The sequence below is a fragment of the Aquila chrysaetos genome, chromosome 10 (assembly GCF_900496995.4).
Source record: "Aquila chrysaetos chrysaetos chromosome 10, bAquChr1.4, whole genome shotgun sequence".
NCBI lineage: Eukaryota > Metazoa > Chordata > Aves > Accipitriformes > Accipitridae > Aquila > Aquila chrysaetos.
In genome coordinates, this window is record NC_044013.1 from 36,011,158 (window position 1) to 36,025,463 (window position 14,306).

At 63.7% G+C, this 14,306-nt stretch overlaps 2 protein-coding genes across 4 annotated transcripts in view; both read right to left on the minus strand.

Moving 5' to 3' along the window:
* Positions 1-1,863: 1,863 nt before the first annotated feature.
* HSPB1 (heat shock protein family B (small) member 1) lies at positions 1,864-4,022 on the minus strand. Its single transcript, XM_030027318.2, has 3 exons — positions 3,510-4,022; positions 2,469-2,532; positions 1,864-2,196 (listed from the first exon to the last, which is right to left on the minus strand). The coding sequence occupies exons 1-3, from the start codon at positions 3,868-3,870 to the stop codon at positions 2,037-2,039; spliced, it is 585 nt and encodes a 194-aa protein (XP_029883178.1). The 5' UTR covers positions 3,871-4,022; the 3' UTR covers positions 1,864-2,036.
* Positions 4,023-5,946: 1,924 nt separating this feature from the next.
* The window catches only part of SRRM3 (serine/arginine repetitive matrix 3), a 30,652-nt gene continuing 22,292 nt past the window's right edge, over positions 5,947-14,306 (minus strand). For all 3 annotated transcript variants that reach the window (XM_030027317.2, XM_030027316.2, XM_030027315.2), the window contains exons 12-15: positions 11,362-11,690; positions 10,613-10,840; positions 10,212-10,349; positions 5,947-8,384 (exon numbers count right to left, since the gene is read on the minus strand). In XM_030027317.2, the coding sequence (XP_029883177.1) occupies positions 8,168-8,384; positions 10,212-10,349; positions 10,613-10,840; positions 11,362-11,690 (912 nt within the window). In that variant the 3' untranslated portion in view covers positions 5,947-8,167. The remainder of the gene's footprint in view (positions 8,385-10,211; positions 10,350-10,612; positions 10,841-11,361; positions 11,691-14,306) is intronic.

The following is a 14,306-nucleotide window of genomic DNA, read 5'->3' on the forward strand; positions in this document are numbered from 1 at the left end:
GAGGGGGGCAGAGAGAGAAGGAAAGAGCGTGAGCCAGCGGGCAGGGGCTTCCACACCGCTTGCCAGGCAGGATTTAGCCCTAAAATAGGGTGTTACGTGTGCCCGGGGCTGGGTGCTGCAGTGCGGTGCCCGGGGGAGCACAGATGCAGGCAGAGGGGCTGGGGAGGGGGGGGGCAGCCCCTGCCTGGCACCCCCAGCCCCTCTCCCTCCCCTGCAGGCAGGGGGGCTTCAGGGAGCTCCCATTCATCCCGTCCCTGATGCTGGAGCCTGCCAGATGGATGCCCTCCCAGGAGGCATGAGACCTGCCAAACTCATTGCACCAACCCCTGCTCCAGGTGCTGCAGGGCCGGGCGGGGGGGGGGGGTTGCTGTTCATCCCTCCCACCCCCCCCCAGACTGGACTGCCAGCAGCTGCTGTTCACTATGGCAACCATCTCCATCACTCTGGTTGCCGTGGCCACCCATCCCCAAAATGGCACACGCACGGAAGGGGGGGCCCAAACACATGGGTGACACCCCCCCCCCCCCCCCCCCCCCCCCGGCAGCAGGAGCTGAACCCGGCCCCACCCCGGGCATCGTGCCTGAGACCTGCAAAACTCATTGCACCTCAGACTGCTGGGGCAGAGAGGTTGGGGCTCAGGGAAAAGGGGTTTGGGGGGGCACACGGAGCCCCCCGGGCTCAGAGAGGGGCCTCGCAGCTGCGGGATTCCTCCCAGGTCACCGTCTGCCTCCGGGATGACTCAGGGGGGATTAGTGGGATTTGTCCGAGCGGGAACATCGCAGCTGCGGGCCCGGCCTCGGCCATGTAGGGCCGGTCCTGCCCGGAGCACGGGGGTGCGGGGGGCACGGGGCCAGCTGGGGCTGAAAGGCATCAGGACCATGACACCCCCCCCCCGCCCCCGCCATGTCCAGCCCCCCCCCCCAGCATGGCTGCAGCCCCTGAGCTGAACCCTCCAACCTGCCCAGCCCATGGCGATGGGGTGAAAGGAAGGGGGCACGCTGGGGGGGGCGGCAGGGTTGGGGCCGGAGGGGCCACGCTGCTGGGGACGGGGGGTGTTCCACCCGTGAAGCCCCTGTTTGTCCTCGGGCTCCCCTGCGACCTGGGGGGGTTGCGTATGTGTGCTTGTTTTTCAGGGATGTGGGGACCCAGGATGGTGACGCTGGGGTGCTGAGACCCAAAATGTTCAGATCCGGGATGTCGAGACCCAGAGTTTTGGAGAGAGGGGATGGTGAGACCCAGGGTGCTGAGATCTGGGATTTTAGAGACGTGGGATGTAGGAGACCCAGGATGCTGAGACTCGCGATGTGGGAGACCCAGAATTTTGGAGGCCAGGCATGTCAGGCACATGGGATGTTGGACACCTGGGGTGTTGAGACTCGAGATGTAGGAGACCTGGGGTGTTGAGACCCAGAATTCTGGAGATCTGGGATGTCAAAGACCCAGGATGTGGAAAACTGGGATGCTGAGCCCGGGATGTTGGAGACCTGGCATGTGGAGACCAGACATTTTGGAGGCCTGGAATGTAAAGACGGGATGCTGGAGGCCAGGGTGTGGAGAGCTGAGATGTAGGAGACCTGGGATGTGGGATATCCAGGACAGGGAGACTTGGGATGTCGACCCCAGGATGCTGAGCCCAGGATACAAAGACCTGGGATGCTGACCCCAGGCTGTGGAGCCGGGCTCGGTGGCCCTCCCGCTGGCCACGCTGGCCCCAGGCAGTCCCATCCCAGTGCTCTGGTCCAGCCCTGCCGGAGCAAGGAGCCGGTGCCCGCGGTGCGGTTCCCAGCCGGCGTGGCACAGCCGCGGTGCACTGGTGCTGCCGGGGGCTCCTGGAGGACAGACACAGGGCATGGGGACAGCTTGCTTTTACCACTTTTTATTCCAGCTGATTCTATCGGTTCCTTCACATTTATTCAAGGCACTCGGTGACCAGGCGAGTATAAAATAGACAATAAAAAGGGGGCTGCAAGCGGGAGTGGGTGTGAGGATGCAGGGGGGCGGTGGCGGTTTCTCTTCTTCCTCATCCTCGCTGCCACCTACTTCTTGGCCGGCTCCTTGGCTTGGCTCTCGACGGTGACGGGGATGGTGATTTCGGCAGACTGGATGGCCGGCTTGGGCAGGGGGGCCTCCACCGTGAGCATGCCGTCGGGGGACAGTGAGGACCGCACGGCTGTGGCTTCGACACCAGGGGGGAGGCTGTTGGGGGAAAAGGGGGGGGGGGGGTGTCAAGGCTTTGGCACCCACCGCCCCATGCACCCACCACCCCACCCTGCACCGCAGCGGGTGCGATGCTGTGACTGGTGACAGACGCTCAGCCCCAAATTTCTGCTTCCCCCCAGTCCCAGTTTGGGTGAGCAGCATCCCCAGTTTGGCCAGTGAGCACTGGAGGGGCTGGGTGGGTGGGCAGAGGTCCCCAAAGACATCAGGGGGCTGCCAGGATCCCATCTCCCCTCCTCCCTGGTACTTACGTGTATTTTCGGGTGAAGCACCTGGAGATGAAGCCGTGTTCATCCTGCTTCTCCTCGTGTTTGCCTGGAAGAAAAAAAAAAAAAAAAAACGGGATGGTTGGAAGGGGCCGGCTGGGTGGGCAGTGAGCTGGGAAGGTCTCCGTGCCCGGGGTGCACCCATCCCTGCCCCGGCCCACCACATCCCCAGTGGGGCTGATCCTGCCTGTACTGGTTTTCTTTGCCTTAATATCAGCCTGGAGCAACTGGGGGTGGGGGGGACCAGGGGCAGCGGGGCCCCTCCGGGAGCATCCCCCAAATTCAAGGGGAGCAAAGCACCGTGCCAGGAGCTGGCAGTGGCCAAGGGCACCCAACCGCCGCCGGCTGGCCCCATAGCCCTCATTTTGGCCCCACAGCCCTCATTTTGGCTCCCTAGCCCAGCGGGGCTGGAGACTGAGCACCCGCCTCTCCCTGGGGCTGCACCCCTGAATCCTGCTGGCTGGGGAATTGCCCCCACCCCGCGCGGACCCCCCCTCGCCAGGCACGAAGCACGCCGCTGGCCTCGTGCCACAGGGTCTGGGCTTTGTCACGGTGTCCCTGGCTGAGCTGCCCAGGGAGCTGCGGGGGGGGGCACAGGGGGGCTGCGGGACTCGTGACACCCCGCTGTCACCCCCCAGGTCCCTCTGTGGCTCACAGCCGGGGGGTCCCTCCCCATGTCCTGGCCGGGACAGCAGCGAGGGGTCAATATATGGGGCTGGGGGGGGGGGTCTCTGCACCCCATGCAACACCTGCAGCACGAGCGCACCCCGAGCCTGAGCTTGTAATGCTGGGCCTTCCTCTTTGCCTGGATTTTGCCCTTCCCTTTTTCCTTTCCTCTCCTCTCCTCCCATCCTGCCCCTTCCATCGCCTCCTTTTGCTTTTTCTTCCCTCGCTTCCCATCACTTATTCCACTCTGCTTTTCCTTTCCACCCTTTTTTCCCGCAGCAAGCGCCGGGGCGGCTGCCCCAGCCGGGCACCCGGAGCGAGGGGACCCCCCCATTCCCCCCCCCCATCCCCAGCACCCACCGGTAATCTCCACGATGTTATCCTTAGTTTTGACCACCAGCTCCTCGGGTGCGAAGTGGTTGACGTCCAAGGTGACCTTCCAGCTGTCGGCGGTCTGACGGATCTCGGAGATGCCGCTGCTGAGCTGGCGGCTCAGCGCCTGCCCGTAGGGCGAGCCGGGGGCCGGCAGCAACGCGCTTTCCCGGGGCAGCAGCCGAAAATATCCTGGCCAGGCGCTGCCGCTCGGCCATTTGTACCAATCCTCAGGGATATGGGGCATCCCGAAGGACTGATCGAAGAGGCGGCTGCCATGGTACCAGTCGCGGAAGGGGTCCCAGCTGGGGCTGCGCAGGAAGGTGAAGGGGACGCGGCGTTCGGCCATGGTGCGTGGGGCTGCCGGGGGGGGGCGGCCAACGGCGACTTATGAAGAGGGCCGGTGGTTATTTTTAGCCGGGCGGCTCAGCTGGCTATTAATGGAAATCGCGGCAGGGCCCAGGGAAGGGACGAGAAACTTTCCCGGGGCGGCCGCGCGCAGCCGCGCCGGGTTCGTGGCGCAGGGACGGGGCTGGCAGCACCCCCCCGGGTCCCCCCTGCCAGGAAAACGTCCGCCTGCCTCTCGCCGTGGGAGGAGGTTCGGCTGGTTGGGAGTGATCGATGGCCCTTGGAGCTGCTCCCGGCCTCGCCCCCGCCCGCCTGCATTTCTTGCCCGGAAAACCATCCCGTCTTGCCCGTAAAACCATGCCAGGGTTGCGCAGCCCCTCTGCGGCGTGGGGAGGGGGCTGGGGCTGGGCCAGCGCCTGGGGGGCGATGAGTCAGTGGAGGAGTCCGACAGCCGCTGCGTCACCCACCAGCCAGAAGCTTCTGGAACCCCACCCCCCACCCCCCCCTGCAGCCACGGGGCTCGGCCTCGTGGCAGGGAACCCCCGGCACCAAGTTGGGGTGAAACTGCTCCAGCCCCCGGGGGTGGGGGTCCCTGGGGTCCGCGGGGCTGATGGAGGCCGATGGGACCAGTAGGGTTTGATGGGGCTTACAGGACATGATGGGGGCTGATGGGACCTCATGGGGGCTGGAGAGGGTCAGGGGGGCTGGAGGGGGCAGCACCCTCTCGGGTTTGGAGCGGGTGGCTCCTTCCCTTAGCCTTTTGCCCTCACGTCCAAACCTGTCTCTCCAGTGACACCCTCCTGGCACACGGGAAGGAATTCCCATTTGGGGCCAAACTCCAGGACCCCGATCCAGGGGAAGGGCTGTTTTCCCAGCCCGGTGAGCCTGGCAGCCCCTGGGACCCCATCACCTCTGCCCCATCCCCCCGCTCTGCCCCCCAGCCCTGTGGAGCGGGACCAGCCAGTTTTTGGGGGGGCAGAGGCACCGCAGTGGGATGTCCCTCCCGGGGGCCGAGCTCTGGCTGCTTTGCTTTAAAGAAGCGTGACCAGCGCAAGGAGCCAGGCCGTAGCTGAGACCTGACGCACTCAGTGCAGGGATGTGTGGACCCGGGGAGCCCTCCCCATAGGGCGCAGGGAGGGGGGGATGCCACAGCAGGGGATTTGAGGGGTGTCCCCCTCACCTACGGCTGCAGTGGGTGCCAGCACCCTGCCAAACCCCTTTGTCTGGGGCAGAGCCCAGCGTTGTCTCTGAACCAGCTGACGGCAGCTGAGCCGTGCGGGGCCGCATCCTGCGGGGGCTGGCGCAGGCTGGAGGGGAGCCGGGGCGGGGGGGGGGGGGGCTGAGGCGCTGCGGGGACTGCGGACGTGTAGGGATGGGAGGGATGCGGGGAAACGGGAAGGCTGAGGGGAGGGATGCAGGGAGGGAGTGGAGAGATGCAGGCGGGGATGCAAGGAGGGATGCGGGGAAATGGGAGGGATGCAGGCAGGAATGCAGGGAGGGATGCAGAGGAGGATGCTGGGAGGGATACAGAGGAGGGATGGGAGGGGTGCAGGGAGGGATGCAGAGAACGATGCAGGGAGGGATGGGAGGGATGCAGAGGATGCAGAGAAGGATGCAGGGAGGGATGGGAGGGATGCAGAGAAGGATGCAGAGGAGGATGCAGAGAAGGATGCAGAGAAGGATGCATGGAGGGATGCAGAGAAGGATGCAGGGAGGGTTGCAGGCAAATGGGAAGGATGCAGGGAAGGATGCAGGGAGCCAGAAGGGCTGCAGGGAGACGGGAGGGACGCAAGGGAAGACCTCTGCCCCAGCGGCGGGGCCTCCCGAGAGGGTTTCCCTCACCCCGTAGCAGGATGCTCTGGGGGATCAGACCCACCACTGGTGCCCAGCGCTGCTCTGCACGGAACCGGAGGCCAATGCACGGGGAAGAGCGAGCCATGGCTGGAGACGGAGGGCAGAGGGGCAGAGGAGGATGGGTCCGCGGGGAGCTGGACAAGACCAAGCCTGCACAGAGGGAGCAGATTAATCCTGCCGTGCTGCCCCCCCCCACAAAGAAACCGCTCCGTGCCCAGCAGAATCATTTACAATATATACTGTATATTTTATTATAATTGAACCAGCTCACTGAATCTACAGCTGTACTCACAACCCAGAAAAAAAGAGAGAGCGCACGCGCGAGAGGAAAATACTGAAGTATTTCTACAGAGTATTTGTTCCAGTTAGCTCCCTCCGCGGCAGGAGACAGAGGCTGTAAAAGAGGAAGACTGGAAATTTTCCCTGATGTGCTGGCTTGTCCGCGCCGGCGCTGCAGCCGGGTCTCGGGCTTTCAGGCGCCGCGGCCCTGGGGGGCTGCAGGGCTGGGGGCTGCGGCCGCTGGCAAAATAACCCGTCGCCGGCGGCTTGAATTCGGATGTTTTCAGGTCCCCTCTCCCAGCAGGGTTTTGGGGCTCCCACGCCCGGTCTGAGCTTCCCTGCGGGGCGATGGAGGGGGACGGGGGGGCTGCCGCGGCAGCGGCCAGAGAGGAGCGGGATGGGTTTTGGAGCGTGTGGCTCGGGGGTTCGTAGGGATGCTGGGGGCACTCATGCCCTTCATCTCCCCAGGCTCAGGGGGAGCAGGACCCTTCGTCTCCTCCTCCCGCCATGGTCACATCCAGAGCTGCCGCCGTGCCCGGGGCTGACACGTGGGGACAAGCTGAGCCACGGAGAGCCACCAGCGTGTCCCCTCCTTACCTGTTCACCCCATTTCTAATAGCTCTGCTTGTCCGGGCACCGCCGAGAGCGACCGGTGGCTTTGCCAGCAGAGCAGGCGGTGGGTGGGATACCGAGGGGCTGGCACTCGGCACGGCCCAGCTCCTGGAGATGTTTCTCCAAGGACTGGTGAATCCTCAGCCCACGGCTGAGCCTGGTTCCTCGACGTGCCAGGTTTGGGAGATGACCCTGGAATGCCCCGCCGGTCACATCTCCGCCTTGCCGGGACCTCCGGTTCATCAGGCTGTCGGCTAACGAGGCCGTCGCATTACCAGCCGAGCTGGAGTCCAAAGGATCGCCCCCGATCCCGGCTGGCTGGAAACCAGCGTCAAGCGGGACTGCCAAAGCCCGGCTTTTCATCCACGGGCAGCGGGTTAATCCGGGCAGCTGCTCTCCCACCCAGGGAGGCTCATCCCCATCGTCCTGCTCCAGCCGGCCGGAAAACACGGGGCCCGCGAGGATTAAACACCAACCGCCCCGGGGGGGGCAGGACCGTCCTCGGCACCCGCAGTGCGGGGGCTTTTTTTTGGAAAATCAGCAAAGTCCTGCAAAAGCGGGGCTGCCGGAAAAGCCCGGGACTCTCCTGCCTCTCTCTTTCCGTAATTAAGTTTAAAAAGCCACCGCTCGGCCCCAGAGCAGGAGGTGGCCAGGGGCTGTGAGCCCAAAGGTGGGGTACGACATGCCGAAGCCGGAGGATGGCTGGATGCGGCCCTGGGGGTGGAAAATCCCCAGCCCAGACCTCGGCCCTGCAGCTGCCTCCTCCTGGGGGGTGATGGCTTGGTCCCCCCCAAAACTGGGTGAGATGGATGGGTGCCAGGGCCGGCTCCTGAGCCGGGATGAGCAGCATTAACCCACAGGGGTGGCCCCCCCAGACCTCCCTGCTCGGGAAGAGACTTGCGGGTGCTGCCGGCCTTTGTTCATCCATGGCTCGGGGTGTGCTTGGGTCGGGGGGGGGGGGCCCAAACCGGTATGCGGTGCCCCTGTCACCTGGGACACCATGGGGACACGGTGACTTCTCTGCTGGGGGAAAGCTGGGCCTCGCCTCTGGCTGGCATCGCGTCCTCCAGCTGAGCCTGGGTTGGAGAAGCCCCCTCCTGCCCCCACCCCCCACCCCCCCAAGGATACGCTTGTGCTAAAAAAGTCAAACCAACGCAAAAATGCACAGGGGGCTCCTGGGGGGGGTCCCCAGCCTGCTCGCCCCAAGGTCTCTGCTGAGCAATTTGTTCCCTTGCTCTGTGCTCACCCCCCCATCCCGCCCCACCCTGGTGCTCGCAGAAATAAGAAGATAGCCTCCCCCTACCCCATCCCGACCCCCAAAACACCCCAGGCTGGGGGGGGGGGCGGGAATTGCCCCCTCCCAGGGCGATGCAAGGACCCATTTGAGTTTTCAGCCCCCCCGCAAGGTCCATCCTTAGCAGCCCCTGGCTCTTTTCCACCTCCCCGGTGGTCCCCGTCCCTCAGGAGGACGCACAGGTGGCATCGGGGTGGGGGCACAGCCGGGATGGCTGGGGGGGGGGGGGGGGGGGCTGTGGCCGAGTGCCGGGGGGGGCTCAGAAGCCGGCGCTTTCCGAGCTGCTGCGGCTGTTGTAGCTGGGGCTGCGGCTGGGGCTGCGGGAGCGGCTGGGGGGGCTGCGAGTCCGGCTGCGGCTGCGGCTGGTGCTGTAGCTGTCATAGCTGCGGCTGCGGCTGCGGCTGTAGGAGTAGGTGCTCAGCGAGCTGGAGGACGAGGGGCTGGGGCGGTAGTAGGGGATGGGACGCTTGCGAGCGCTGCAAATAGAAAAGGGAAACTGAGTCAGGCCCCCGGCGACAGCTCGGGGAGAGGGTCCGACACTGGCTCCCCGGCACGGTCGAGCATCCCCGCAGCAAGTTGGGCTCAGACCGGCTGCGGGGTGTCAGGATGCGGCCACCCGGCATCGCCCCCCCCTCCATCCCCTTCCTCCTCCCCGGCCCCCCCCGCAGGGTGTTAGTCCTGGATTAGGCAGCGGCGAGGGCAGAAAGTGAGCAGGTTAATGTGGCTTTTGTGTTTCCCAGACACCAAAGATTGAAAGCTGCTGAAAAAGAGACGTTCGGGATTAGCGGGAGGCGAGCTGCGGCCCGCCGGCGCCTGAGGATGAGGAGGGACGTGGGGAGCACAGGGGCAGTGGGGATGGGGGGACACGGGGGGCAGCGACGTCTGGAGCCGGTGCAGGAGCCAACCCCTTGCCCCCTTCTCCCGGCCCGGTGTTAGTGGGACCGAAGAGAGACACAGGCACGGCCCGGAGGCCGCTGGGTGCCGAGGGCAACCTAGGGTGTGAGGAGACACAGAGGGGTCCGGGAGGAAGAAGAGGAGGAAGAGGAGGAAGAGGAAGGGTAGAGGTTACCCTGGGAGCCAGGCTGGCGGCGATGCTCTCCGAGAGGGACCTTGGGATGAAATGGAAAAGGAGAAGTTGGCATCACTGAGGCAGGACCACGCGGTGCCGGACCCCGGGGTGGTGGGGGGTGACGGAGACCGGGAACAGGGCGGGAGGGCAAGGAAAAGCCCTGGGGCTTCCGACTGGGCTACGGTGCAGGTGAGGGGGGCTGGGGCTGTTGCCCTGGCTGCCCCCTCCCTGCAGCATCCTCCAAGCCTTGCAGAAACAGCTCTGCTCCTCCTGAACCCCAAGCAGAGCTGGGTCTGCTGTCCCCATCCATCCCAGGGATGGGTGACAGGGATGGGGGGACGGTCCCCGCAGGGATCACGGGCTGTGTCCTCCGGCCGAGCCCTGTGACCTTCCTGGGGACATCCCAGCAAAACCCAGCTAGGGGACGGAGCGGGAGGGATGCAAAACCAGCCGGTGGTACCTGGGCTGGGAAACCTTCCTCTGGGCTAGGAGCAGCTTTCCCAGCCCATGTTCTTTACAGGGCATCCATGGGGGAAGGCTGCAGGGAGCTCTAACCCACCGGCTGAGCAGTATTTCTCCCGTTCTCCCTCCTTACAACTTCAGTCCAGCCCAGGCAAAATAAAAACCCTCGCACAAGCGAGCCAGAGCTGATTTCTGAAAATCCAGTCCCTCCACCCCACGGCCCGATCTCCCAGCTGATAGCAGGAGAGACAAATAGGTCAGGAACGAGGTAATCTCAGCTCGTCACCGGTACCGCCGCCAGTGCTGCATGCTAACGAGGTACTATATATGCACACAGCGTTTTGTCTGGCACTAAATATTGCCTGTCTTACAGCCCGGGATCCTGAGTCAATAGGATCTCAAGGAGGAGAAACCGGCTTTTGGAGGGCAAGGGAGAGACATGCTTGTGGCCGTATGTCTTGCTGGAATATGCACACGCAGATTAAAATGAATTCCTATTTTCATGCCTCAAAATGGGAAGAGATCAGAAGGTTGTAATATTGGAGGCAGTCTGGTTATCCATCTGTCTGGGCCAGCTGATTCACCCAGCTGGTCATCCTCAGGGTTATCTATCCGTCCGCAGAGCTCCTCATCCATTTGTCCGTCCATTCATCCGTCCATCCACCCATCCATCCATCCATCCATCCATCCATCAGGGCTGCCTGGCAGCAGAGCTCAGCCCTTGGCCGTGCCAGCGGCCGTGGCAGAGCCTTTGCCGTGTGCCGGGACCCACCTCGTGATCCTCCTGGGCTCCATGAAGCTGGGGGAGTCACGTCTCCTCTTCCTGATGGGGGAGTAGCTCCTGGAGCGGCGCCGGGCGCGGGCGGGATCGGGGTCACCGTGGCGTGTTCGGGGCTCGTTGTCCTTCTCTCTGCACCGTGAGGAGGAGGAGAAGCGTCAGGGGTGTGGGCTGGGGTCCCGGGTGGGATGCAGGGACAGCCCATGCACCGCAGCCCCCCATGGGAGTGACACCCCCCACCCGGGGCTGACATTTCCAGTGCCACCGGGGCCAGCAATGACCTGTTAGCCCCTTCCCGAGCCCCGGGGCAGCTGGGACCACCCTGAGCCACGGATGCTCTCTGAGCCCATTGCGGGTACCCGTGCCCCCCGTGCCGAAGTCCCCCGGGGGCTGACCTGCTGGCAGGTTTTTTTGGTGAGGGTGAGCGGGAACGGCTGCGTCCCACTCTCTTCTCCCGAGATCGGGAGCGGGACTTGGAGAGGGAGCCGCTGGAGCTCCAGGAGCTGCTGCGCTGGCCGGGGCTGGGCGACGGGCTCTTCCTCCGCTCCGAGGCGTGCCGGGAATGCTTGGCCGACGACTCCGAGCTGCTGTTGGGCCGACCCCGGTGGTGCCTCTCCTTCACCCTGTGAAGGCAGACCCCAGCACCTCCTCGCACCTCGCCCGCCGTGGCCGGGCAGGGTGTCCCCGCAGGAGCCGGGGACCCCAGGTTCCCATGCGGGAGCAGCGGGCGCACCTACGTGACCCCAATTTTTGGCTGGGCTGCATCCCTGATTATAAAGCGTGGGACGCTCACCCACTTGGGATCCTGCACCCTGTGGGATGCCGTAATCCCACGCAGCCATCCAGGCACTGCCCTTCGGGCTGGGGTAATCCCTTGCAGGGATGACTTTTCCCGCAGTGCGGTGGCGCTGACCCACTGCGGCTCTTCCCTGTCCCCATCTCCGTGTCCCCATCCCTGTCCCCGTCTCCGTGTCCCCATCCCTGTCCCCATCCCCATGCCTTGAGCATCCCAACCCCACCCTGGTCCCCAGAGCTTTGCCCGGATGGAACCGGAGTGCCCGCATGGAGCTGCACCCCAAATATCAGAGACCAGCTCCCATGTCCCGGCAGGGATGGCAGGACCCCATCCCGGGGACCCCCTTACTTCTTGGCGTGGGTGCCGTGGTTCCTGTCGGGGCCGAGCGGCGGGTGGTAGGGGTGGGAGCCCGCCGAGCCCTCCGAGTCGCTGCTGTAGCCGGCGGGGCTGAGCGGCGGCGGTGGGGGGTCCCGGGGGGCCGGGGGCCGTCCCTTGCTCTGGCCGCGATGGCGGGGCGGCGGCGAGGCGCTGCGGGAGCGATGCCGGTGACCGTGCTTGGCCCGCTCCGGCGTGGGCGACCGGGGGCTGCGGGCGCCGTGTCGGCCCCCCCGGGTGCGGGGGGACGGCGGCTCCATCCTGCCATGAGCCCGCGGAGAGGGGGACGCCGAGGCCGGCCTCTGGCAAGGGGGGAGAGAAAGAGAGAGAGAGAGAGAAAGGGGGAAAGGCGGAGAGGGGGGGAAGAAGAGAAGAAAGAAGGAGAAAGGGGATTTTAATGGGGGGCACCGGGCCGGGGGCGCGGTTCACAACGTCAACGCACATCGCATAAGGCAGGCTACACAGACGCTACTCTGCACCTTCCTCTCGCCCTCAACAACGTGGGTCATGCAAACCTCCGCATGCAAAACGCCAAAAAAAATAATTAAAATAAAATGTAAAAAAACCCAAAGGAAGGGGTGGGATGGGAGCAAAGGAAAAAAAAAAAATCCAAGAAACCCCCAAGTCGTCGGGGAGGGAGGGCTCGAAGGGAAAGAAACAAACCCCCCCCCGAAAACACCTGGGGATAAAGCAAACCCCGGCGCCCGCCCGCCCCGACCAAGAAAGGGGAAGGGAAAAGGGGGGGTAAAACCCAAACGAAGGGAGGAAAATGGGGGGAAAAAGAAAAGATGAGAGGAGGGAAGGTGGGGAGGGGGGGGGAGAGTAAATCAGACTGAGCCGAGGGGAAGGGGTCGAACCAAAGAGGGCTGGAGGTGATGGGGGGGGTCTGCTCACACAGAGGCATGCACATATATAGAGAGATATATGTTCAGATATGTGTAGTTTTTATAGATAGTACGGCTTTCGGCTTAAAACAAATCAAGAAACGAGGAGGACGGCACAGAGCAACAATGGAGGGCAAGGCAGGGGGGCGGGGGGCCAGGGGCGAGAAGGCAAAAGGAAACCAAAAAAGAAAGAAGAAAAACCATCCAACTCAAATAAAATAAAATTAAAAAAACAAAGCAAAACTTCACAAATGTCCTCGTTACTGAGATAAACGAATGTCTCTGAGCTCTTCCTGGGACACGCATTGAGCTGTTAGCTGTGACTCTGCAGGGAACTGCTAAGTCCTCATCAGCACTCAACACAGACTTTGCTTTCTGCTTCCTTTTTTTTTTTTTTCCATTATATGCTTTTTTTTTTTTTTAAGTCCCTCTTGGTTAACATCCACTTACCAAAAAAGTGGCATTTCCTCCTTTAGTAGGTAAGGTATGAAGAGAAGGGAAAAGCGGGGCAATATAAGTGCATCATTAGATTCACAAAAATGCAAGAGAGAAAGAAAGAGCGAGAGAAGGAGGAGAGACAGAGACAGAGCCAGAGAGAGGAGAAATAAAACAAACCAACTCACTTCTCCTACAGGGGAGGGAAACCCTGGGCCACCGCCGCGGCCAAGGCCCCGTGCCGGGCTCTCGCCGAGAGCTGGGCGGGTGTTTGCCCGGCCCCGGGGTCCAGCACGCAGCGGCTCCCAAATATCTGAGCTTCTCCGAGCCGCAGCCACTGCCTGGGTTTTTTTTTTCCCCATCTTTGCAAACACCACTTGACCAAAAAGATGGGTGGAAATGGCTCCTGCACCGCTGGCCCTTACTGAGCCGGCAAACGCCGGCTCGGGGGGCTTTGGGGGTCTCCTTCTCCCGGCCGCAGCCCGGTGCCGGGTCCCTGAGCATCCCTGGAGGGGTAAATCCTGTGTGGGGCAGAGCCGAGCCTGGCCAAGGGGATCTAACCAGGGTTCAGGGGGATCGGGGTGCTGCCGGGATTGTGTCACCGCGCCTGGGGCTAAGCTGGGGGCCGGTGACCCCGATTCCCTGCCGGCCCCTTGCCCCAAACACGCCTGGTTGGTTAATCCTTGAAGACGAGGTTTTTCTCCACCCGCCTCGCCGTGTCCTAAACGCCGCTTTTCTTCCCCAAAAGAGAAGCGGGCAAGGCGCCAGGGTGGGAGCCTGGGGACCGCCACGAAGATGCCGCAAAAGGGACGCGAGGCCACCGCGTCCCCGAGCATCGCGAGGCGGCGGAGTCGCACAAGCCGCTCCGCACCCCGCCGGTGGCACGTCCCCCATCACCTCCTTGTCCCCACGGATAAGCCAACCCCTCCAGCCGCCGACCAGCAAGCTGGAGCCAAAACGGGGGGGGGGGGATTTGGGGGTTTTATTTAACAATCTGTTTCTGTTGCAATCGCTCCAGCGAGGGAGGAGGCTGGCGGCAATGGCCAGCCCTGCCCATGGCACAAGCTGCCCTGCAAGCGCTGGGGGCCAGGGACCCCCTCCAAGGGGATGCAGCAGCCCTGGAAGGGGTGGGGAGTCAGCTGAGCCAGCATCTGGGCAGGGAAAAATAAAAGCAGAGAGGAAGAAGAAGAAGAGGAAGAAGAAGAGAGAAAGAGAGGGATTTCCTCTTTCCCAGGGTGGCATTTCAGTGCCGGCTGGCCACGCCGCGGGCTCGGGCTGCGGGGCTCCCACCCAAACCCTGGGGAGGGGGCGGAGGGCTCTCCTGCCCGGCAGCGCAGGAAGGCAACAAAAGGAAAAGCATCCCAAATAAATCCGAATCGGCAAAGGCCCAGCCCAAAAGGGAAAACGCACACCGGGAGCTTGCGGGGCTGGGATGGCCGGGGTTGGGACGCTGTCCCCTGCCCCGAGGGGACCGTGATGCCCCAGACCTGCCTCTCTCCACGGAGGAAGATTTCAACCTTTCCCCGTGGCAGCCCCCCCAATATTTTCCCTGGGTCGGGTTTTTTTTTTGCCCGCCACGGCCCGAGGAGGGGCTAAACC